Source organism: Epinephelus lanceolatus, chromosome 21 (genome assembly GCF_041903045.1).
Source record: "Epinephelus lanceolatus isolate andai-2023 chromosome 21, ASM4190304v1, whole genome shotgun sequence".
Lineage (NCBI taxonomy): Eukaryota > Metazoa > Chordata > Actinopteri > Perciformes > Serranidae > Epinephelus > Epinephelus lanceolatus.
Genome location: NC_135754.1, coordinates 1,025,336 through 1,051,103, shown reverse-complemented (window position 1 = coordinate 1,051,103; position 25,768 = coordinate 1,025,336). Strand labels below are relative to the sequence as shown.

Sequence of the window (25,768 nt, the reverse complement as noted above, 5' to 3'; positions counted from 1 at the left end):
CCTGTTTCTTTGTATTCCTGTGGCTTACTTTAAAACCAAAAAGTTGAAAAAGTTTCTGGTAAAGGATCACCACTACTAAGAACCTGCACAGCTGATATTCATGTGGTTTGTCTATGTGATGTAACAAAATTACATATCTAACAGATTCAATGGGGACAGAGAGCTTTGATGTTGTGCAGTGTGACACCATAGTCAGATGCCTGTTGGGACAGGCTGACAAGTTCCACTTGTGATAGGCTGCTGAGTCACCACAGACACCATGTAAAATTTGGTGTACTGGTCCAGTGCGATGTTTGGCTTTATTGAACCAGTTTGAAAATTTTTAAACTGTCCCAAACCTCACTACTGATAAACATGCCGGGCAGCAGACTAGATAAAGCAAGTGTAATCGTAGCGAGAATTGTGATACAATTGCTGACGGTCATACGGGCATTCTGCCACACTGCATGCAGTCGATGCAAAACGAAACATGGTCAATCCATTTATGTGTTTTGAGAGTTTGTACTGATGTAAGCTTATTTCAACAAGCTGCCAATGGCAACTAACCTCATTTACCTCATTCATTCCGTGACTTTGTCCTAGTAGACAACCCTCCACCCCTCAATTTCATAAATTCAAAATCATCAGATCTACACAAATCAAACAAATAACCTATTTTGGACTCAAATAAGCGATTTTTGTTGAAGGGGATGAGTTTGCACCCTCCTGGTAGTGTATGGCGTGAACCTCCTCGGTATGAGAGGTCTGTTGATGAACAGCAATAAAGTGAGGACAATGTGATTAAATGAATCTGAAGACTGAGTGGGTGGGTGTGGTTTCTGTAAATCACTATATAAAAGCCACAGGAAGCAGGAGGAATGGGTTTTATGAATGCAACCTCAACCCTGACGTCAAACAAATCAAATCTGCCCTCCATTGGTGGCTCGAGCCATTGGGTTAACAATGATAAGCTTGATGTGATCAACACCATTAATGTGTTCTTATATGCTGCAAGGTTTTGGAGAGCCCCTATCCTCAGGGTCCAGAGCACAAAGCAGCCATTTCCCTGACCCAGTTTTCCTGCCATGTGTAGCACATGAAAAGACTAAAGGACAATGAGGCAGACAGTTTTGGAATCACTGTTACAATTAGAGGAAAACACACTGCACACCAGGCTGGGTGTCACTGGAAACACATTACACAGTGGAAACACGCAAACGCACTCACTCAAACGCAACTAAGTTTCCTTCCATTGTCATTGTCATTGTCAGAAGAAACACGAAAAGATTCACCAAAGGTGACTTCAAATGGCTGGCTTTTACACAGAGGCACAGTCGGGTTACTACAGAGTCAGCTCATCTCCTTTCCCCTGACTGTCCTAGTCACTGACAGGGACACACAAGAGTCCATCTAGTCATATAAAAATCAGGTGAAGACAAAGTCGCAAACTGCTGCCATCCTGGAGTGTAACTTATTTAGAAGAACCTGACCCCAGAAATGTAATTTGCATGCATTTTGTCATAACAACACATTTAAAAGGTAAATGTCTGTGTATTTCTGGCTGACTGGCTGGTAGTGTGTGGCCCCCAATGTTTACACACAAGCAGTTTAATCTCAAGCCTGATTAGCCAGTATGGTTTGGTCACCCGTGTCACATTCCCCTAGTGACACACTACCACCACAAACACTGGCCTAAAGTCGGCAGCAAGAGGTGACTACTCAACATGTACCTCTGTAGTTCTCAGACTCTTTTCACTGCATAATGCCTGCCAAGTAATCCCTTTAAAACATACAGCTATCAGTTTCAAAAGATGTTTTATCAACATATGTTCCATATTATGTGTGAAATGATGTGCTACAGTAGTCTGATCCTTTTCACTCTATTAAAAAAAAACTAACTTATCTGTAATGCTCCATTTACTCCTCTATGAACAAGCTGGGAAAGTTTCCACATTTTAGCGCATTTTTAACACTAATGACTTTGCACTCTTATGTTTTTGTTAACCATATCACACAGATATGGCCCTAAAATAATATCAGGATGTTTCAGGGTATTTTTTGTGATAATGATATTCATGACGATATGACAAATTAATATTCAGTAAAAACTAAACAAAAATTATCTCTCATTTCTTTAATTTGACAAGACTCTGGACTTTATTGCACTAAATGGGCATTTTGAAATCCAGTACAGTTTTTAATAAATCACAGTTCACACTGTAGTGGTTTGACACATGGCCTCACAAAGGAAAAGCATAAAACAGGTCCCTTAACACCAAAATTAAATTGATTTTACCTGGTTTCTGTAGAACAAAATAATTATACTCAATTTTCAAAATACAAACACTACAGTAATCAGTTTCAAGAAAGTATATATTTTTTTCACCAAAGAAAAGAAAGGTTCTGTTCCGTTCAGTCAGTTCAATCCAGTACAAACAAAAACTCCACTCCGGGATTTCCAAATAACATATCACAGTTCAATTCAGTTCAATCCATACAGTTCGCTAAACAAAAGAAAACTCCACCCCAGGTTTTCCTGTAAACAAGGAAGTAAAGAAAATCCACTGTTCACTCTGAATTTGTGGTAAAAAAAAAAAAAAAAAACAATCACTGATGGGTGTGTCTGGAGGTGAGCAAGCCATCAGCTGATAACCACCATCTTATAAAAAAATATATTTATAAAATATAAAGGATCGCCACAACATTTCACAATGTTCAGACGTTTCAGATTTTGTAATGGATGTCTATGGGAGAGAGCTAGAGTGGTGAAATCATTGCTAGAGTGTGGAGGAGCTGAAAGATCTAATACATTTCTGAAGAAACTGCTCCCACTGCCACAATTCTTACTCTACAGACAGAATTTATACATCAAAACGTAGGAAAATGTGTGCTGGCTGCAGACGTGACAGTGGAATCACACACACTCACACATTTGGCTCACTGAGCCTCCTGGCAAGGGAGAGACAAACAGGCCATAAAGGAAGGCAAAAGACTATGCTGGGATTTTTTTTGTTTGTTTGTTTTACAGTTCTTTTAACCTTGTGGCTTTGTCTTCCATAGATTTGTCCTCCAAGGCTAGTGAATCCTCCTCCTCACCATGAATTTTCCTTTGTTTAGACGGAGAATCTGTGAATCCTAAGAAGTCTTTATCCTCTGTGTCTTCTTCAAACATCTGCTTCAGCCACCGGGGCTGCTGCTCCTTGAGTTGCTGGGCAGTGGGGTAGCAAGGTTTGAGGCGGGATATATGTGCAACCCGCCTATCCTCTCCACTGTCCTCCAGTACCGCTTCATAGTTCAGCGGTCCGACCTGCTGTACAATACGGTAGGGGCCCAGACATTTTGGTGCAAGTTTGGCTGCGAACGACCTTTCAGCCTTGGACAAAGGATGTGCATGTAGCCAAACTCGGCCTGGTCCTCCAAATTCATCTCCCTGCGATGTTTATCATAATTCCTTTTCTGTCGTTTTCAAGTCAGAGAAAGATTATTGGCCACAAATGCCTTCAGTTCATCAAGCTGGAAGATTTTTTGGTAAACTGGAGAACCTGGCCCAGTATCCCGAGCTGTAACAACACATCGAGAGGTCCCCTTAGTGGACGATTGAAGTTTAGTTCCGCTGGAGTAACCCCCGTGGACTCGTGCGTCACTGAATTCAAGGCGAACCTGAATTCAGGAAGGTGTTTGTCCCAATGTTTGTGCTGGGAGCCAACATAAGAGGATATCATGGTCTTCAAGGTCCAGTTAATCCATTCTGTCAAATTTGTTTGTGGATGGTAGGCAGATGTTAATTTTTGTGACACATTCCATGTTTTGCAGGTGGCTTGGAAGACTGACGGAACAAACTGGGAGCCTCTGTCAGACAGAAAGTAGTCCGGTATTCCCCATCGGATGAACATCTCCTGGGTGAGGATGCGGGAAATTGACTCAGACGTTGCTTTTCTTAAAGGAAAAAGCTCCACCCATCTTGTGTAATAATCTACAAATACCAGTAGATAGAGGTTTCCGGTCGAACTTTTGGGAAAAGGACATCAAGTCCAATCCCAGCATTTCCCAGGGACGACATACCACTGTCTGTTGGACCTTTCCTGTTGGTTTGCGACTTTCAGGTTTGTAACGTTGACAAGTCTGGCACTTGGTGACATGCTGCTTTACATCCCAGCTCATTTTTGGCCAGTATACCAGATTCTGCATCCTCCTGTACGTTTTATACCTCCCTAGATGACCGGCAAGAGGATCTTGGTGAAATGCAGTCAGAAGCGGAGACTGAAGACTCTCTGGTATGTACAATTGATACATGGTCCTGTAGGGTAACTTAACAATCCGATAAATCAAGTCTTCTAATATGGAAAAAGTGTTACACTGCTCTTGCACATCCTTGTTCTCCACAAGGTTTTGATAGAGACGCTGGCTGCACGTCCCACACTGTTTGGATGGACATAGGCAGGTCCCTCGAGAACTCTGGTTTGGCAGTCATAATGGTGGCACAGGTGGGACCAAGAGCAATCTCTGGACAGTCACTTGGACCTCAGGAACAGTGTTATATTTGCCTTTCCTGTACTCCACAGTGAAGGTAAATTCCTGCAGCCTGAGAGCCCACCTATTCAGCCAGGTACTGGGTTTAGCTGTTTTGAAGACCCACAGGAGTGAAGAATGGTCTGTCACCACCGTAAACAGACATCCCTCCAGGTAACTTCTCCACTTCTCTACAGTCCAAACCACAGCAAAGCATTCAAGCTCAGTAGCAGAGTAGTTTCTTTCCGCTGGTTTGAGACTACGGCTGCCATAAGCCAGAATTTCCTCATTGCCTAGTTCTTTTCATTGCACAAGCACAGCACCAAGGCCCACCTCACTGGCATCGGTGTACACAACGAATGGGAGACTGAAGTTTGGATGCCCCAGGACGGGAGGATTCAATAAGTGTCCTTTGAGGGCTTGAAAGGCAGCTTGGCATTCAGGTGACCAAAAGAACCTGACTCCTTTTTTTTCAGGGCGTTAAGAGGCTCAGCAGTCTGTGAGAAATTTGGTACAAACCTGTGGTACCATCCAGCCGTGCCAAGAAACCTCTCCAGAGACTTTTTGTTGGTGGGCACTGGGAAGTTTCTAACAGCTTTTTCTCAGGGTCCACCTGAACCCCCTCTAATGACACCACATGCCCGAGAAAGGTCAGGGAGGTACGGAAGAATTTACTCTACTTTACATTTAAAGTGAGGCCCGCCTCTTAAGAGTTTTACCATGACAGCTTGCACATCTTCAAAATGTTGTTGCCAGGAATGAGAGTCGATGATAATATCATCAAGATAGACGAAACAAGTGCATCCTTTCAGTTCTCCTAAGACCGTATCCATAAGCCTTTGGAAGGTAGCAGCAGCGTTCTTCAAACCAAAAGGCATTACTGATAAAGGCCATAAGGACAGACAAATGCAGTCTTATCATGGGAATCTGGATCCATTTCTGCTTGCCAGTATCCACTGTTAAGATCTAGAGCAGTGAACACTGAGGCCCCAGCGAGAGACTCAAGAATTTCCTGGATGGTAGGGATAGGATAAGTATCTGTGTGCATTTTGGAATTTGGTTTTCTGAAATCCACACAAAACCTAGGTTTTCCATTATTTTTTCTTGGAACAATCACCACTGGAGAAACCAATGCAGAGGATGATGGTTCAATCACATCGTTTTCCAGCATTTCATCCAGAAAGTCATTCACAACCCTTTGCTTCTGCGGAGAGGCGGTACGGTTTCTGCTTAATTGGTATGTTAGTGAGAGTTATTTGATGTCTTAGCAAACCAGTGCGCCCTACTTTAGTAGTGCAAACGTCACTGTTGTAGCACAGCAACTCAGTTAGTCTCTCTTGCATTTCTCCTTCCAAGTGGGAGTCTTGAGCTGCCTTTTCCAAGAGGTCCGAGACTTTTGGTAAGGGGGGTTGAATGGACCAAGGCGGATTTGCAAGGAAAAGAGGAACAAGGTTACTGGGATTTCCTTCTCCAGGAGTACCAGGCTGAAAATAGTACTTCCCTTTCCCTCCTCGTAACCAGTAAGAACCCCCAGCCACATCAATGATCATTCCACTAAAGAACACACAATTCAATCCCAATACTACAGAGAATGCCAAGGCTTGTGGAGATAGTACAACCACAGGTACTGACCACACCTTTCCATGAAGGCATATCTGCACATCAGTCCGTCCAAGGGGATATGCTGGATTCCCACCTGCCATGTATACAGGCATGCCTGTCCAGGAATTAAGTTTATCATGTGGCTGTCTAATGTCTTTCCAGAGCTGTTCATTGAAAAATGTGTATGTGGAGCCAGTGTCCAAAACAGCAATTCCTTTCAAGGATCTGATTGCTAGGGGCTCCTTTAACTGCTGCGGTAGTGGACTGTCAGCGGCTGAAGAAGTAGTATCATGGTCATAGGCAGGTGAGAAGGACTGGAATGAAGGTGACATTGCTGACTGAGGCTCCATAGGGCTGAGAGCACTTGCAGAGGGCTGATTCCAGGATTGTTGTGACTGGCCTTGCGCTGTACCAGCTGATTTCTGTCTTTTTTGTTGATTAAAGTTGGGACATGCATGAGGTGGGTGGTTACCTTTACATCTCCAGCAGAATGGTTGAGAGGTGCTGGGTTGCGATGGAGACCCCATGTGTGGTTGTTGAGCAGATATATGAATTGCATCCCCCTTGTCTTTCTGTTTACCTGGGTTTTTTTTTAGTTGGTCATACTGAGTCTGACTCATCTTGTCCTTTTCCAGCTGTTGTCCGAGTCTGACCAGCCCCTCCACAGTTGTCACTCTGCCGCGCAGCTGGCTGGCCATACGAGGGTTAATGTTTTTCAGGATGAGTTTTAAGACAGCTTTCTCTGAAATGTCCGGTTTCCAGCGACGGCATAAGGAACAGTACATGTAAGCAAAGTCTCTAATGCTCTCATCCTCACCTTGAATTCGTGTATGCACTCTTTCCGCCAGCTCATCCTCATAATCCTCTGACAGGAACACTGAAAGAAAGTGAGACTGGAAATCCATCCAAGAATGCACATTCATCCGAGTGACATCCCACCAATCCCTCGTTGTACCATACAGCACAGTCCTCAGAGTCACCATCAACTCCCCATCACTGAGCGTATAGAGTGCCAGAAAGTCCTTGCATTTCTCCAAGTACAGCTGCGGGTCCGGGTTGTTCTCCATCCTACCGAACGTTGGGAACTCCAGTTTAAAAGGACAATTTCCAATAAATCGGCCTCCACATTCCCCTGGAATCAGAGAATCCTTTGGTGAGGATGTCACACTCCTAGTCGGCCCATCATGCATTGTGGACTGTAGACGTTGCCGTTGGGAAACCATTTCCTCTTCCACGGGGCTGGTTTGAACAGAGGCATCAGCCAGAGCAGACAAACGGAGACTCTGGTGTTTCATAGAGGCCCTATCTCCAACCTAGCCTTTAAGATTTTGAGAACATCTCCAAACATCAGATTGAAATTCATTGACATGTTGAGCAATGGGTGACAAGATCTCTTTCACTTCTTTAAGTAATTCGGACTGGTGATGCTTAAAACAGCAGTTTAAATTAGCTGCGAACTGATCCTGCATGTAGCTGAATTGCCTGTCCATTGTGCTCTGAATCTGTTGCAACTGCTCATTAAAATGTTTGGTGATGTCATCAGTCAATCCTCTCAAAGCTTGTTTGAGTTCCTCCTTGTGTCTGCATTGTTCTATTGAAAGTAACTGAATTGTCTCCTGAATTTTGTTGTGCTGATTGCATAAGTTCAGATGCTTTTGCACTTGTGGAAACAGCATCACCCTCTGGCAGCCCAAGCAGAGGCAGCGTTAGGTCCGAGTCTCCACAGAGTCATGTCCAACAATGAGTAATCTGTGCTTCGCAGGTCTGAACCCTGAACAGATCTTGAGCCAATCCAGAGCTCACTTGAGCATTTCCAGACTGAGGTTTTGTGGTGTGTTCCTCAGGATTTCCAGACTGAGGTTTTGATGTGCGTTCCTCAGGATTTCCAGACTGAAGATTTGTGGTGTGTTCCTCAGAGAGATCCTCCAAGAGATCTGCCAGGTAAGAAGCCATTTTAGTTTTCTTCCTTTCCATAGAATAGTAATTTATTTATAGGTTCTTTTTAACGTTGGGCGCCATTTTTTATGTAGCGGTTTGACACATGAAACAAATATTTTTCTTTTACTAAGTCAAACCCCACAAAGGAACCATAAAACAGGTCCCTTAACACCAAAATTAAATTGATTTTACCTGGTTTCTGTAGAACAAAACAATTATACTCAATTTTCAAAATACAAATACTACAGTAATCACTTTCAAGAGAAATGTTCTGTTCCGTTCAGTCAATTCAATCCAATTCAAACAAAAAACTCCGGGATTTCCAAATAACATATCACAATTCAATTCAGTTCAATCCATACAGTTCGCTAAACAAAAGAAAACTCCACCCATAAACCCATAAACGAAAGAAAATCCACTGTTCGCTCTGACTCAGCTCAGTTTCAAAACAATAAATCAACCAGGCCCAAAGGTTCCAAATAAGGAATAATGAAACGAAAAGTAACCCCCCGGCTTTTGCCAACTCACAGGACCGTGGGTGAATGCCGTAACGCTCCAGTGTTGTTTCAGGCGTGGAGGCTCCATAGGATCCCTTGATATCCGTGGTGGGGAATCTTTGGTGAGGCCGGTGGCCGGATGGCTGATATTCCACAAGGAAGCGCACCTATTTCGCGAACTTGGAGCGGTGTAAAGTGCCGTGGTAGGCCTAATGTGCAGAGGCTCATTACTCACTTGCCGGCGTCTCTCGCCATACTGCCAGGGGCGGCATCATGTAGGGGCCGGTCTACCTGGGCTCAGCTGATCGGAACCATCCCACTGGCCGATAGCACCGGTGGGTGTTTCTGGAGGTGAGCAAGCCATCAGCTGATAACCACCATCTTATAAAAAAATATATTTATAAAATATACAGGATCGCCACAACATTTCACGATGTTCAGACGTTTCAGATTTTGTAATGGATGTCTATGGGAGAGAGCTAGAGTGGTGAAATCATTGCTAGAGTGTGAAGGAGCTGAAAGATCTAATACATTTCTGAAGAAACTGCTCCCACTGCCACAATTCTTACTCTACAGACAGAATTTATACATCAAAACGTAGGAAAATGTGTGCTGGCTGCAGACGTGACAGTGGAATCACACACACTCACACATTTGGCTCACTGAGCCTCCTGGCAAGGGAGAGACAATTTTTTTCTCATTCATTCCTATGAAATTTATTGAAGTGAGCTGGGGGCAACACTTTTCTAACCTGCAACCGTGATCACATTTTTGACACAACAAACAAACAAGACATCTATGCATTCCAGAAAATCTCATCTCTCTGGTGGTATCCATATGTTGACAATTGGACCCACGTTTTTTTGGCAGGAAAATTAGGTGTTTGGGAAGTTTCAACTCCATTAAAACAGCTGTCTGCTCTTTGAGCTGCTGACTGTCCCTCACCCCTCAATTTCTCACAGATATGTGTGTGTCTCTAAATCTACATTACACAGATGAGGAGTGAAAGTTGCTGTCATCTCTGCATTTACTGACAGTGAATCCTATCCAGTCCTACCACTACTGTTACTATTACTGCTACTACTACTACTATATTAAGGTACTACTAGAAGTAGTACCTTAATATCACTACTACAAATACCACTATGTAGGGATTTAAATTGGGGCTTCACACAGAGGCACAAAATATACTGGGAGCAAAATTTTAGGTCTCACACGGCTGCACCAAATATGTTGTGATCAACATATTAGGGCATCACACGGAGGCACCAATTATGTTGGGGTCAATTGGCTATCGGAAATAATTATTAATTATTAATAATTATGTTAAATAAGGTGACTTATTTAACATTAAATCACCTCGTGGGACACCATTCCCGTAAAGGGAAAATGATAGCCAGTTAAAGATATCAGTCTCATAAAATACGCTAAACTATTAATTTGGAGTTTTGATTAATAATTAAATTAATAACAACCAAAATTAACAGTAACGCCTGAAGGATTTCGGAGTTCTTGACGCAGCAAAGGTTGACTATTCATTCACTCTTGTGCAACATTAAACAGACAGCAGGTATGATTCCAAAGGATTATATTTATTCACAAACTAGCAAAGCAAGTGTGTGTGTGTGTGTGTGTGTGTGCATGTGTGTGTGCGCGCGCGAGAGAGAGAGAGAGAGAGAGAGAGAGAGACAAAGGCAGGAGTGGTGATCAAAGCTGTATGGCCTACAAAACAAAATGGCTGACAACAGAGAACTACAAGATGGCTGAATCAAAGCTGGCATCAGGTCGGGGGAGGTGTCTGTCTGACCGTGTGGTCAGGACAAAGACAAAGGAAAAGAAGCGGAACCTTTGAGATGCCTGTTTGGGTGTAGCTCTGTTGAAAGCCTATTTGTTAATGAGTCTATGTGAATGTGATTTGTGTTGCAAATAGTCTGGATTAGTGCAGAGATTGTTTAGTTGTGTGCAAGAATCTGTTGTGAACAGTATTAGCAAACTAAACACTTAGCTTTGGCAAAGACAACTAATCAATGACCTAACTGCAAAAAATCACAACAATAACTCAATGACAGCATTAAATCACATACAACAAATTAAACAGTCTTGCTTAGCCTGTAAAGCTGTGATGAAGCTATGCCCAGTTGTTACTTTACCGATCCTTGAGTGGATGGGAGAAAGAGTCACTTGGTGGTGTACTGCTTTGTTAGCCGGCAGAAGAAAGCTGGGAAGAGCTGTGGTTCCAGCTGCAGTCTTTGCTGTGTCCTTGTTCCAAAGGTTCTGATCTGAGGAAGCCAGTCGCTCGGGGTCCTTGCAGAGTTAGACGCTGGGTACTAACTCACTTAGTTCCTTGTTGCTGGAAAGCTAGTTGCAAATCTTGTGCTTGTACCTCTAATTTTCTGGTTCAGGTTAGAAAGTCTGTGATCAATTGCCCCACCTTTGATGGTTCAGGGCAAGGAGCAAGGGCCTGAGCATCTGGGCTGTTCCAGGCCCAGCAGGAAAAAGGTGTGGGCTGCTCCACAGTTCCCGAGTAAGAGAGAGATTTGTCTGAAGGGAGCAGACCTTCTACAGATGCCTGTGACATTAGAGTCACATGTCACTGTAAAAGTCCTGTCCAATCAAGTTTTGGGACTTGAGTCTCACTGAGGTGTGAAGTGAGACCTCCTGTGGAGATGGGTGTCACATAGCTCTCTTTGTTTGAAGACAAAGAGCATGCAGAGGAAAAAGCCTTCAAATGTCCCGTTTAGATTTTAACAAATGGCAAATCATATGTGGTCCTGTGAATCCCAACAACTAGTACTACTACTACCTCTGCTACTGTTGCTACTGTTTAGGCTATGAATGCCAAACACAGACATCATTGGGGCAACTTTAAAGAGCATGTGAACATTATACATCAGCATCTATTATCCACTATAGCCTTGTAGTACTACTACTACTACTACTGTAGGTGGTGGTAGGGGAACCACTGACGTAATACTTGTATGTAGTACATGTCTGCAGTACCTGTAGTAGGCATGAGCCTGTACTATACAGCACCTGTAGTATACAGTACATGTACCTGTATTACCTGTGGTATGCTGTACCGGAAGTATACAGGACCTGTAGTATGCTGTACCTGAAGTATACAGTACCTGTAGTACCTGCTGCATCTAGTACCTCAGTACTACTCAGTAGTAGGCACCTGTCAAAATTTCTTGGGAAATTTTCTAGTTAATTCTGCTCTATTTGCAGCCTCTCATCCACTGCTGATAACATTATGTTTTATACAATGACAGCCTACTAGTTGGGCTAATAGCGAATTGTGTGTGTGTGTGTGTGTGTAAGCTAAAATGACAGCTGTCTGTATGCAGTCTAGCTGTTTAGCTTAGTTTGCCACTTATCTTAAAATTGGGAAAATACTTGTAAATTGTGCTGCTGGCTGACACAGAGAGCCCCTCCTCTCTCTACCAGCACTAAGGTTACCTGCACGCAGTGAATCACATCAGCAGGGAGGGAGCAGGACAGAGGACAGGAGGAATGACTGATAGCAACTAACAAAAACTAAACCTCATTCAGTATTGTAATGTCAGAAATATTATTTATACAGTGACTTTGCTGTGGTAAAAATTACTGCTGCTGCTCTAGAAACAACATTAAGTTATCTTACTATATAATGATGAAAACTCTGTCTGTAGGTGTGTCTGTTCCACATTTTTCTCCTCACTGACTTGGTCAATCCATGTGAAATTTGTGGTAGAGGGTCATGGGAGGATGCGAATGAAGCAATATTACATCAATTGGCCAAAGGGGGGCTGTTGATGTGCTCTCATTTCATTTTGTTTGTTTAAGATATGTTGTGATTTTTTTTGTTCATTTTGGCGTTTCATGTCACGTGACCCTGATTAGGGAACTGCCCACAGGTATGCTGTCTCTAATCAATAAAACAGGTGAGCCCGTGCGTGCGGGTATTCGCTCAGCATTGAACAACTTGATCGTGTGTTATGTGCCACGTTTAACGTTGTGTAGAACTACTCTGTCAACAGGTTATGGGCCCAGGATAATCCCATAACGCAAAGTTTGAGTGACCTGCCAGGTGAAAGTCGCAACTGCGTGCACCTGAGAGCTGAAAGTATGAGCAGAAAGGAAAGGGAGACAACAAGTAGCCGCTGGGCGAGGCTCGTTTTTGATGGTGATGAGAAGAATTACGAGATATGGGAAACCAAGTTTTTGGGCCATATGTGTCTTCAAGGATTAAAAGACACAATCCTCAACGAGCCCGACGATGCAGACGATGAAGAGGATGGGAAAAACGCCGAGGCCTACGCGGAGCTCATTCAGTTTTTGGATGACAAAAGCCTGTCACTGGTGATGCGTGAAGCCGCAGATGATGGACGCGGTGCGCTGAAGATTCTCCGTGAGTACTATGCTGGAAAAGGAAAGCCCAGAATAATTAACTTGTACACAGAGTTGACCTCACTGCAAAAGTCGCCCACCGAGGATGTCACAGAGTATGTCATCAGAGCAGAGACTGCGATTACAGCCCTGCGAAACGCAGGTGAAGCGCTCAGTGATGGACTTTTAATAGCAATGGTGCTGAAAGGGTTACCAGAGACATTTAAACCTTTTGCCATACATGTAACCCAGAGCGAGGCTGAAGCCAAAATGACTTTTGCTGAGTTTAAGACAAAGCTCCGAAGTTATGAGGATGTTGAAAACATGCGCGCAACTGTGTCTGAGGACAATGTCATGAAGGCAAGAACACAGTGTGGCACAAAGCGCGCGCCCGCCGGAGCAAAGGACAGCAATTATACGGACATTGTGTGTTACAAGTGTGGTGCAAGTGGACACATAGCCAGATCCTGTTCACGCAGGCGATGGTGCCATCACTGCAAAAGCAACACACACAACAGTGCAAGCTGCAGACGGAACAAGCAGCGGGATGACGCGCGTAAAGCAGCCGACGAGACTGGAGGCAAGGAGTATGCATTTCAGATATGCGACTCTGAGGAACCAGCGCTGGATGTCAAGAGGAAGGGCCTGATGGTGGATGCAGGTGCGACGTCTCACATAATCACTGACATCGCAAAGTTCAAGAAGTTTGACAGCAGTTTCCAAGCCGGGATGCACTGCGTGGAGCTGGCAGACGGCTCCAGGTGCAAAGGAGTGGCCAAGCGCAGAGGTGACGCGGAGGTGTGGCTCATCGACAGCGGGGGCAGGAGCTTCCGAACAACGCTGAGGGGTGCCCTGTACATCCCAACGTACCCACAGGATATCTTTTCTGTGAAAGCTGCCACTTCCAGCGGAGCCACTGTGACCTTCAGTGAGAAGAAAAATGTGCTGCTGCACAGAGACGGTACCAAATTTCCCATACACGTACACAACAAGCTTTATTATCTGCACACATCAGAAAACATGTGTAAGACTAATGACCTGTGTAAGAAAAGCCTCGATTTGCAGAGCTGGCATGAAATCTTAGGACATTGCAATTATGCAGATATAATGAAACTGAAAAATGTTGTAGAGGGAATGGAAATTAAGAATGAAGGTAACAAACCTGTTTCACAGTGTGAAGTATGCACTCAGGGGAAGTTTGTCCAAACTAGGAACAGAGGGCCAGATGTGAGGGCTAAAGCACCTCTGGACATGGTACACACTGACCTAGCTGGTCCTATAGATCCAGTGTCTAAAGATGGTCATAAATATGCGCTTTCTTTCACAGATGATTACTCTAGTGCGGTTTTCGTTTACTTTTTGAAACACAAAAGTGACACTGTACAAGCTACAGAAAAATTCATTGCTGATGTGGCGCCCTATGGCAAAATAAAATGTATGCGATCTGACAATGGCACAGAGTACACATGCAAAGAGTACCAGGCATTAATGTGCAGGATGGGTATTAGGCATGAGGCTTCCGCCCCATATTCTCCACACCAAAATGGTACAGCAGAACGCAATTGGAGAACCCTGTTTGAGATGGCCAGATGTATGCTAATAGAGAGCGAGCTGCCAAAGATGCTGTGGACCTATGCTGTCCAGGCAGCTGCTGTGGTGAGGAATAGGTGCTTTAATAATCGCACAAAACAGACACCTTACTACATGTTAACGGGCAGGCAGCCAAACATTGCCAGAATGCAGAAATTTGGACAAGTGTGTTACGCTTACAAACAACAAAAAGGAAAGTTGGACTCTAAATGCGAAAGGGGTATCTTCATTGGATATGATAAAAATAGTCCTGCCTACATGGTGTACTATCCCAGCACCAGAAAAGTTCAAAAACACAGACTTGTAGAGTTTGTAGTTAAAAAGAAGGAGGTGGTACTGGATGCAGAAGATGATTTTGACATTCAAAATGAGAGAAAATCTGTGACAATCCCACTAGCTAACCCACAAGTGATAGGGAGCCAGGAAGTGTTCACAAACAATGAGGCAGATGTGAAAGACGAGCAAAATGCTCAAACAGTGAAGTCAGAAAATGAAGTAGGTAGACAGGAAAAATACAAACCTGCTGAGAAACGTTATCCTGACAGGGAGAGAAGAAAGCCTGACTATTATGGTGATCATGCATGTGGTTTTGAGGAGGATATTACCAATATTGACTACTGTTACAGACTCCTGTGTAATGTTCCTCAAACATACACAGAAGCAATCACCTCAGTCAATGTGAAACAATGGGTTGATGCTATGGATGAAGAAATGCAGTCACTACAAGACAATGTAACTTTTACCTTGACCACTCTTCCCAAGGGCAAAGATGTAGTGGGGGGTAAATGGGTTTATGCAATGAAAAAGAACACTGATGGATCAGACAAATACAAAGCCCGATACGTAGCCAAAGGGTTTAGCCAAAAGAAAGGTGTAAACTACGATGAGACTTTCTCCCCTACAGCTAATATGACCAGTATCCGGGTATTAGCACAGAAAGCAGCACAAGAGAATCTAGTTGTCCACCAGATGGATGTAAAAACTGCTTATCTTCATGCACCAATCGAGTGTGAAATCTACATTGAACAACCTGAAGGTTACGAAGTTGCATCAAAAGAAGGTGACAAACTAGTGTGCAAACTAGAAAAATCCCTGTACGGTCTAAAACAGTCAGGACGCAACTGGAATAAGATGTTGCATGATTATTTGTGTGAGATGCAGTTCGTACAGAACCCGGCTGACCATTGTGTTTATAGCAAAATTACTGAACAAGAAAAAGTGCACATGATCATATGGGTCGATGATTTGATTATTGCTGCCAATGATGACGATGTCTTACAACGTGTTAAAGAAATGTTGAAATCCAAGTTCAGAATGAAAGACCTAGGTAAACTAACACATTTCCTGGGTATTGACTTTGAACAGTCTGCAGATTGTGTTAAGATGTCACAATGCAAATATGTACAGAAGTTACTGAAGAGATTTGACATGTCAAACTGTAAGGCCAGAGCTACCCCTTGTGAACAGAAACTTGACTACAGCGATGATGCTGAATTAATGGATGATGTGAAGAAATACAGAGAGGCAGTTGGGAGCTTAATATACCTAGCAACCTGTACAAGGCCAGACCTGAGTTTTATAGTGAGTAAACTATCTCAGTACTTCACTAGACCGACTACTGATCAATGGACAACGGTAAAGCATGTGTTGAGATACTTAAAAGGTACTCAAAACAAAGAACTTTGTTTCAAAAAGCACAAAGGTGAAAACATAATCCATGCTTATAGTGATGCCAACTGGGCCGCTGATATTGATCGAAAAAGCATGACAGGTTACTGTATCAGCCTGAACAAAAATGGGCCATTTGTTTCATGGAAAACTAAAAGACAACCTACAGTTGCACTCTCTACTTGTGAGGCTGAGTACATGGCTTTAGCTGCGACCATGCAGGAATGCCTGTACTTAAAACAGCTTCTGAAGTATTTTGATGAACAGGTATACAGGTGTTTAGTCTACGAGGACAACCAGGGCGCTATAGCTCTAGCCAAAAACCCTGTACATAGGCAAAGATGTAAGCATGTTGACATTAAATACCACTTTGTGAGATCGACTTTACAGACTGATGATGTGACAATGGAGTACTGTCCAACTAATGAAATGGTTGCAGACATCCTAACGAAACCAGCTAGTAAGCTGAAGTTAATGAACTTTGAGACCTTTATGTTTGGTGAATGAACCATGAACTATGAACAACTAATGAACTCTGAACTTATGATTATTGTGTGAGCATTGAAAAGAAAAGAAAAAAAAACAAAACCTGTGAAGTTTGTGTTGACATGATTTCTGTAAAATGTGAGCAAGTGGGGGTGTTGATGTGCTCTCATTTCATTTTGTTTGTTTAAGATATGTTGTGATTTTTTTTGTTCATTTTGGCGTTTCATGTCACGTGACCCTGATTAGGGAACTGCCCACAGGTATGCTGTCTCTAATCAATAAAACAGGTGAGCCCGTGCATGCAGGTATTCGCTCAGCATTGAACAACTTGATCGTGTGTTATGTGCCACGTTTAACGTTGTGTAGAACTACTCTGTCAACAGGGGCGCTATAGCAACTGATTGAAATTGTAAAATTTGAATGGGCATATATCATGCCCCGTATGTCGTAGAGACATGAAACTTTGCACAGAGATGCCTCTCCTCATGAGGAACAAATCTGACACAAGAACCCATAACTTCCGGTTATACAGATTTTCCGCCATTTCAAATTTTTTGAAAAACACTCAAAATCGATCTCTTTCTAGGAAGTTTGACCGATCTGCATGAAACTCTGTGAACATAATCTAGGGACCAATATCTAAAGTTCCCCCTTGGCAAAAGTTGGAAAACTTCTTAAAACTGAGCTTCTATAAGGCAATGAATGTTGTGGAGGGCGTGGCTCATCACATAAAGGTGTATAACATCTCAAGGGTTTCACTGATCACCACGCAACTTTGTAGGCATATAACCACACATAATCTGAAGGGACCCCTCCATTATTGACCCGATAAAACAAAATGGGGGCACTAGAGAGCTAATTTCTTATCTAGGCCTAACCGCCGTATCGATTTCTACTAAACTTGGTAGATATGTAGAACAGGACGCCTCAAGATGACTGGAGAAATTTAACTCTAATTGGCAACTGGGTGGCGCTATAACAACAGAAAAATGCTTAAAAATGGCTAAATTGCGACTGATCGCTGTGGCTCCCCCTGTGGCCGAATGTTGTTTTTTTTCTAATTTTTGGTATGACTAAGTCATGGTATGGTATGCTGTACATAATCACGGAAACTGTCAGTGTGTCATTCTGTCTGTCCCACGTTTTTCTACTCACTGACGTGGTCAATCTTTGTGAAACTGCACATAGGCATTGAGGATTGGCATAGGTAGAAGGTGACAAAGCTACCAATGGGTATGGACTAGTATTTAAAATTTTCAATCTTAAAAAAATACCCATCCCTATTTGAAAGGTCATGGAAAATGACTTTTAAACTGCAGCCAACAAAGAATTTAATTTGTGATCTAAGTACAATGGATTTATTTAACATTTCTATACCTGTGCTCCAACTTAGTGGCCTGTGGTACAAAACTCTAAACCTCTGTAGCACCAGTGCTATATGCAAAAAAGTTATCATACAGCCCTGACGCACAATAATACATACATCAAATATATTTAATGTTTATCGCCCAGCCCTAATTCATTATTACAAACCTTTTTATTGCACACATTGAAGGAACTGGTGGGATTACATTTCCCTTGAATTGTATTTTATATGATCTGACAAATTGATTGATTAAATTCCTGGCCCTGGGTTCACAATGTGGCGACTATGAGAGGAGGAAGTCTGGCACATTACTTACTGATTCGTCCAGGGCAAAGCGCAGACAGCCATGTTCATACAGCACAAAGAATCTGCGTTGCCATTTCTGCCAGGAAAAGTACATAAAGTGAGATTATCCATTTTTTGAAGCACAGTAGGTGAAAGACACAATGCACAGACACATTGCTCTTTCTCAACAGACAATTAAATAACAATAAGCATTAGAATTTAGTCTCACTTTTCATTATATTAGAAGAGGCTGTAGGGATAGTAAATGGAGTTTCAACCTGCAAGTATTCCTACTTCAATAAATTTCCATTCATTAAGACGAGTATCAGCATATATGTGTGCGTCTATCATGTGTACAACTATTAATTGAACAAACAATGGGCCTAGACCGCATGCTCTTACCCGGGATCTCTGCATAGGATTGTCAAAGTCAGTTCCCTCGGGGGCCAAGCACAGCCATCCACCATAAATAGGTTTAGCCTGTTAGAGAGAGAGGGGCGGAAAAAAGAGCAACTTAGTTTATCATTAAAACTGGAAGAGAGTGTGTGCTGAGAGGGGTGGGAAGGAGACACACGAGGTAAATATGAACGAAAGAAGACTTCTGGGTTAACACCTAAACTTTAGTTTCCCTTCTCACAATGCATTTTGCAGCAACAAACAACCTGTTAGTCAGCCTTTTGACTGAGGCCTTATCAGCTCTGTTTGATGATGGCAAGCTTAAAATCTCCCTCCAATGTATTTTGGCATTTTTTTTGATGGTTCATATTTGTCTGAGTCATTTCCTGACAATGTTGATTAGCCACATTGTTTGCTAAATGCTTTTGAGAAATAACCTAATTTTGTGCTGAAATTTAAAAAAAAAAGTTGTTGCTGAGACAGCAACAACCTTGACTGCAACAGAAGCTGTAGGTCATAGGTCATCCTCCAAGCCTGTGCGTGTACTGTCAGAAACATCAGAAACATCATTGTGAGCTAGCTAGTCAACTTCTCTTGTATTTGACCATAACTGAAGCATTATAGCCTCTGCTATTTCTCTGTGTAGTTGTGTCTGTCTGTTGCTTGATCTGTCCGTCTGTCAGTTTGTCTTTCTAGTTAGCTAGCCTAAGTTAGTTAATTTGCTAACTGAGGCTCTTCATTTTATTTTATAGTTTCCTTCACCTTAATTTTTTGTTAAGTTTATTTTCATAATGGCATTTGTATGTGCAGTGAACTCAGGGTTTGAAATTAACACCCATTAAGCGACAAATGTGGATAGGTTTTCCATTTGGCGAGTAAATCTCTGAAAGCTATCCGTCACATGGGTGGGTAAATGTCTGTACCGAAATATTTGTGTAACACAAACTATGCTGAGAGACGTTACCATGTTTTGGTGTCATTTGCAGGTGTGCTGCTCTGCTGCCCCTCTCCTGTCAGTGTCGGAGATTGACACACAGTCCTAGTTCTGCAGCACTGTTTATTGTACAGGACATCAGCTGATGTGCTAAATATCACTTGCCACTGGTCTGCTGCTAGCTTAGATAGCAGCTTCTCCCATAATTATGAAGTTAGTAACTAATAATAACATGGAGACTCTGTAGTCTAAACCAAGATGGCAAACTCTTTGATGTCTCCCATATTGTCAATGGCAACGTATTAAAGCTTCACTTTTCCCAGTCTCAACTTTCACAAAAACAGCCGAGGACATATACATGGCATCATTGATAAACAGAGAGCACTTTCTTACATGCTGAGGCTGTGGTGCTTCACATTTTGTTTTGGCCTCTTATTTACTGAATGTAATACCTTACCTGATCATCAAAAGATAAGGCTCTCATTCCTGCTGTTCATCACTGCCTCAGCTGTTTTAAAGTCATATCTATAGAAAAGACTCTTCATCTTTTTTAGTATCACATTTACAAAAAATGCCTTGTTTCTGTAAAAAGTTTATGAACTTAAGGTCATGTTTAGACAATTCATAAACTTACTGTGGTGCATAACTTCATTAATATACAGTGTCTTTACCAGGGCTCCAGGCCAGAGTTGGGCATTACAAAGTAACGCGTTAGAAAATACTCCAACGCGTTACAAAGTAACGCATTAGAGTACTTTGATTACTTCTTGCAGTAACGAGTAACCTAACGCGTTAGTTTGCTATTTGAGTAATCAAATACTTAAGTACATTTTCAAACAAGACATCAGTTACTTCCGTTACTTTTAGAACGCTGGTCCTTCAGCTCCGAAACAGCAACGGTTGTCGTTTGGTTCTAATAACGGAGATAACGTTAAACCTATCAGTCTGAAAGAAGCCACGGAGCTTGTGGCTCGCTACGTGGTCGGAGAAATGCTGCCGTTGTCTACGGTGGAGTCTAAATAGGTGGAGTAGGACTCCCTGACAGACATATTTCAGACTCAGGACTTGCATTATGCCTGGTACACTCTACACGCTGGTACTCACCAATTATCCCCGATCGTCTTTCAAGCTGTGTGTGATGTCATCGGGTTATTCTTGTCCTATTTTTATTACTTTCACTATTATTTGAGTCACTGCCAGAACTGTGTCTGTTCATGTGCCAGCCGACATGTTGTAGTCACCTAAAAGCGTCAGCAGATGGCAGGAGCTACATTTGAAGCGCCATATGTAACGTAAACTATCAAGCTACTGTATCTTCCACAGGAAGTTCTGACAAATGTTTCACAATAAAAGCCTATTTAGAAAATGGAGGGATTCTCTCAGCAGAGGTTATAAGGGGCTTTTAATTTGAAATTTGAGTGTTGAGTTTGAAATGACGGTGCGATATGTTAACTTTATAAAAACAACGGAGCGGATAAAAAGTAAATATATAAACACACAGAGGGATTAATAAATAACGGACCATCTATAATGCAGTTTGTTTCAAATGAAGCTGGGAGCCTCTGCAGTTGTGGTGAGCAAAAGCCCCGCCGCTATTTGTTAATGTTATTACTTTATGTCCGACCGTGAGGATGTACCATTGTTTGCTAGCTTGATGCTAATGACAGTACGTTAACTCAGCAGGTTGACAAAGTGTCTCTGCTGTTTCACACCATCATTTCCCCCTTTTACTCTGTGTGGTAACATCCCTAGAGGAAATATTAAAGATGCTGGGGTGTTGTTGTCATACAGTTGTCTACAGCAGCAGATCGTTCTGTGTTTCTACTGGTCAAAGTGACAGCTGTGATGGGAGAATTGGACCTCAGTGAAGGGCAAGTGGTCCATAACTTTAATTTTGGAGACAAAAAAATGTAGGCTTAGCACCCTGTGGTCCATTGCCCAAAAGGAAATGTAGAATACTCAAAAGTACTTTAAATGTGCTTGAGTTACTTTTCTCATGGATTTAGGAACATATAATTTTATTGAATATAATAAAGTAAAAAGTCACTTGACATGCTGCTGTTTTGTGCTTTGACCTATTTAAGTGTTGGAAGTTGTTATTTACGTGACAACGCCTGAACGCAACACAAGCTCAGCATGAGTGCCGTGCTGAGCTGCTGTGCGAGCAGCGTGTTTGACTGTGCGTAACAGCAGTCTGTTGGTTATTTACACACTGTCCATTTCAATAACTTTGTCAGCTGACAAACTGCACCAGGCTCAGGGTCAGGTTTGGTCAGGAAAATGCGGCCCGAGCCGCTCTAACGTGACCACCTGCGTGTGTGGCGGAACTCCGTTGTGCGCGATACAGAGAGCAGAGGAGAATTGTTAACGCGTGACCATGTAGAGACAGAAATGACACGATGGCATAACACCATAAATAGTATATTGTTATGTTATTATATGAAGCGTCCGTCGCACAAAATAATATCAATGGGGGCTGTGGGCAGGACATTGTTACACAGCTGTGCCTGTGACTTCAGGCAGAGAGACCGCTGCATCAGAGCAGAAGAGCACATTTTAAAATACATTTTTTTTATCAATTAGTTATTAACTTTTACTATTTTTAGCAACTTGCCTGATTGGGCAAGTGAGTTGTTAGTTTACATGCCCAACCGTGAGTTTTACTTGCCCTGGGCAATCAGGCAATCCTTATTGTTGAGCCCTGGAAGCCCTGATTATATCTGACTGATCTTTAATGAAAGCAGTTGTCTTTTTTTTTTTTTACCTCTGAAAAAATTAACCCCATAGTCAGACACAATTTATTTAGCCTATGTAGTTGAGGCGACAGGTCTGCTCAGCAGCAGCGAACTGATATGATGCTGATACATGAGAATTCATGTAAAATGAAGGTTGAACCATAAACATAAATTACAGAAAACCTGTGAAGCATTTTAATAAACCAATCTATCATAATTAAAACTATTGGAAATGTGTAGAAGTGTAGGCTGTAGAGGGACTGAAAATGCATTTTATTATTGTGGCCAATCAGGCTGTGCAGTGAAATAGGCTGAAAAATTGGCCAAATAACAAAAGAAGGTCTTCTAATGTAAGTAATGCCCAATTTATTGAGTTATAGTCCTGATTTACAAACACTTCTGTTTTTGAAGGCGTGCAACCTGTTATATAGTGATGTATTAATACATTTTTTTGTCACAAAAAGGGTTATACATGGGATTCTGCAATCTGCAGGGACAGATGAGTAGACACTATTCATCAACTTATATGACATATATATGAATATGACAGCAGTGATAGTTGAACCATTTCCACGGCAACGAATAAAACAGTCTCAAGGACTGTCTGACAGCCGCTTGCAGTCTCTGCCCTCACAGACGTGATGACAATAAATATGTCACATTATGTACAACTGAAGTCCGCGAGGGCTCAGTCTGCAAGTCCAGAGGGTGGACATTTGAATTCAGCCTCCAACTTGACTACAGCTTGTTGTCTCTGCCTCCTGCTGCAGCCGCCTGATCTCGTCCACTCTCCAGGCGAGACGCAGTTCACCTCAAACGGGCTTACTGATTAGTGTGGATGACGTGATCTTCACAGTTAACTAATCACTTTACACACATTAGCCTACACTGGCAGACACGCTCCGTCATTTAACAACAAAGCCTGCAAATTTGCAGGACGCACACAAGCGAGTAGCTGTAAAAAATACTCGCACTGACTCCAAAAATGGTTGCAAAATGCGACCATTTGGCTGCAGTCTGGAGCCCTGTTTACACAGATGGCCTCTAGTCCTTACTTCATTGTGGTCCTTTGTTTAACCAGTGGACTGTGGATTGGAGAAAATGTATACTGTACATTTATTTTAGACAGATGTTGGTGCTATAACAGCTGAACTTTAATCATCAGTACCATGTCTCTGAGCCCAACATCATGTTTCAAACATATTCTGTCATTTCCATATTCTGCATTTACAATAACAAGCAGTGCATACAAATGTAGTGAGTAAGGTAGTGAATAATACACATTAAAATAAATAATAAAGCTCAAGTTGAGTCCAGTGCTTATGATGTTCTCTTTATGTTCACACGTGCGTTGTGAAGATTGGTACTTCTCAGAGTCGGGTGGTGGATGATTATAATACAACAGCTGACACTTTGTGACTGTTGTTCAAGTCATTAATAAGCTTCCAAATTCATTCTTTTTTTAAAATCGATTCTCTCCTAATCATCTAAACTAATCATCTACATCGGTGTTGTGGCCCAAAGCCAGGAAAAGATCTGCCCTTCTTGTTGGATGAAGTTTGGAGGTAAGTGTTACATGTACCAACATGCTCCAAAGGCCTGGATTGATGCAGAGGTACTTTATGGAAGAGTATGAGCTGAACTTCAATTGCCAAACTGTATGATGATTTTCTCTCCCTCCCTATATCTATTTTTATTAGCTCGCCTGCACTGCTCTTGGTTGGAATCTGGCATTGATACAAGACAGAAGTGATTATGACGTAGTCAAACTGATAATCAACATTGCAACTAACAGAGATGACCAAACTTGGATTGGAGGCCATGACATGGCAAAATTTAACAATAAACATGATGCTATACAACTGTCCCCTGTGAGCCTGATACTGAATATTTTCATTTCTCTTTGATTTAGTAGTCACATCGGTAAGTCTGAATGGTGTGATTTGGACTGAATATAATTGTGTGATAGGACTGAATTGACCCTTCAAACTTTCTTTCATCAGGGTGAGTAAGTGTGGACTGGAATAAAATCTAGATGCTCCCAATGACAATGTGTGCACTTTTAAAAAACTTTATGTTTGTGGCAAGCACATGCGATGATCCCCACCATGTGCTAACACATCTGCCATAGTGATTTCATATCCCCACCAATGACATCACTTCTACTATGGTGCCAAGCATCAATGACATCACAACTAGATGATATACTGTCAGTTCGGATTTAATTTCAGTTGATTCAATAAACCGATAAATCCTGTTCAGCAGTCTGCTCAATATTTCCACGTTTACATTTTGAAATAACAAATAAAAAAAACATTAAAAATTAGTTTATGAATCAAGTGGTTATTCATCTAATCAATCACTTTTTATCTCTGCATACATAGTTTATATCTGTGTATACTATACAGTGTTTCCCCTATTATTGTATTAGAGGGGTTTTATTCAATTTTATTTTCTATATAGCGCCAGATCACAACAGAAGTCATTTAAGGTTAACTTACCTATAGAACAGGTCTATACCTTGTCCTATTACAATTACTTGTAAATACACAAGATTATAGCCAGGCGGCTAACTTCCGTCTCCAGTCCCATGGCAGGTTGATATTAAACACAGAGAAGGCAAAATTGCACCAAATAGTAAAGTGCTAGACTGAATTGCACCACAACAGTCATTTCTGTCTTTACATGGTCGTGCGTTAACAATTCTCCTGTGCTCTCTATATCGAGCACGGCGGAGTTCCGCCCCAATGCGCACACTAGAGCTGGGTTAAAATAATCGATTCATCCGATTCAATTCGATCTTCACTGGGATGACCCAATATCGATTCTCTCGAATATCTTTTAATATGCATTTTTCCCACGGATGAGTGAAGCTTTAACCCTGTTAATCTCGTAAGTAAGTAAACAAGCTGCAGCACTAAGTTATGAACAAGCATAGTATTGAGAAGCTCCGGATTACCGTATCTTTAATCTGTAACTGTTAGCTTACTTTTTTACTTTTGGGTGTAATTTATAATCATGCTTCAGCGTCTCCTCCTACTGTCTGTACTTCCTAGGCTGGCTGCTGCGCCACTTTTATATGCACACTCACAGACACACACAAACACAGTGGAGACAGAGAGGTGAAGATAAGGTGAGCTGACGACAACTACAATTGTTACTGAGTGCAATAAAACCTCCTCGAGAATAAAGCCAATATTTTATCAATATACCTGATCAGCGAATGTAGAAAACAGTGATATTTCAATCTGCTCTGTCCGCAGTCTCTCATCCACCGCTGCCAACATCATGTTATTAACAAGCACAGAGCGCTTTCCAGCAAATTGTTACTAACAAGCTAAAACAACAACAGCTGTTTATGTCAAACAGTTTAGCTCAGTTTGTCTCATATCTTAAAGTGGACCTATTATGCTTT

At 42.1% G+C, this 25,768-nt stretch overlaps 1 protein-coding gene and 1 long non-coding RNA gene across 4 annotated transcripts in view; one reads left to right on the top strand and one right to left on the bottom strand.

Moving 5' to 3' along the window:
- The window catches only part of LOC144459399 (uncharacterized), a 67,737-nt gene that overhangs the window by 19,161 nt on the left and 22,808 nt on the right, over positions 1 to 25,768 (top strand). The window lies entirely within an intron of this gene.
- Positions 1 to 25,768, bottom strand: part of mpripb (myosin phosphatase Rho interacting protein b) — a 163,964-nt gene that overhangs the window by 125,557 nt on the left and 12,639 nt on the right. For all 3 annotated transcript variants that reach the window (XM_033611704.2, XM_033611705.2, XM_033611706.2), the window contains exons 2-3: positions 18,691 to 18,768; positions 18,320 to 18,385 (exon numbers count right to left, since the gene is read on the bottom strand). In XM_033611704.2, the coding sequence (XP_033467595.1) occupies positions 18,320 to 18,385; positions 18,691 to 18,768 (144 nt within the window). The remainder of the gene's footprint in view (positions 1 to 18,319; positions 18,386 to 18,690; positions 18,769 to 25,768) is intronic.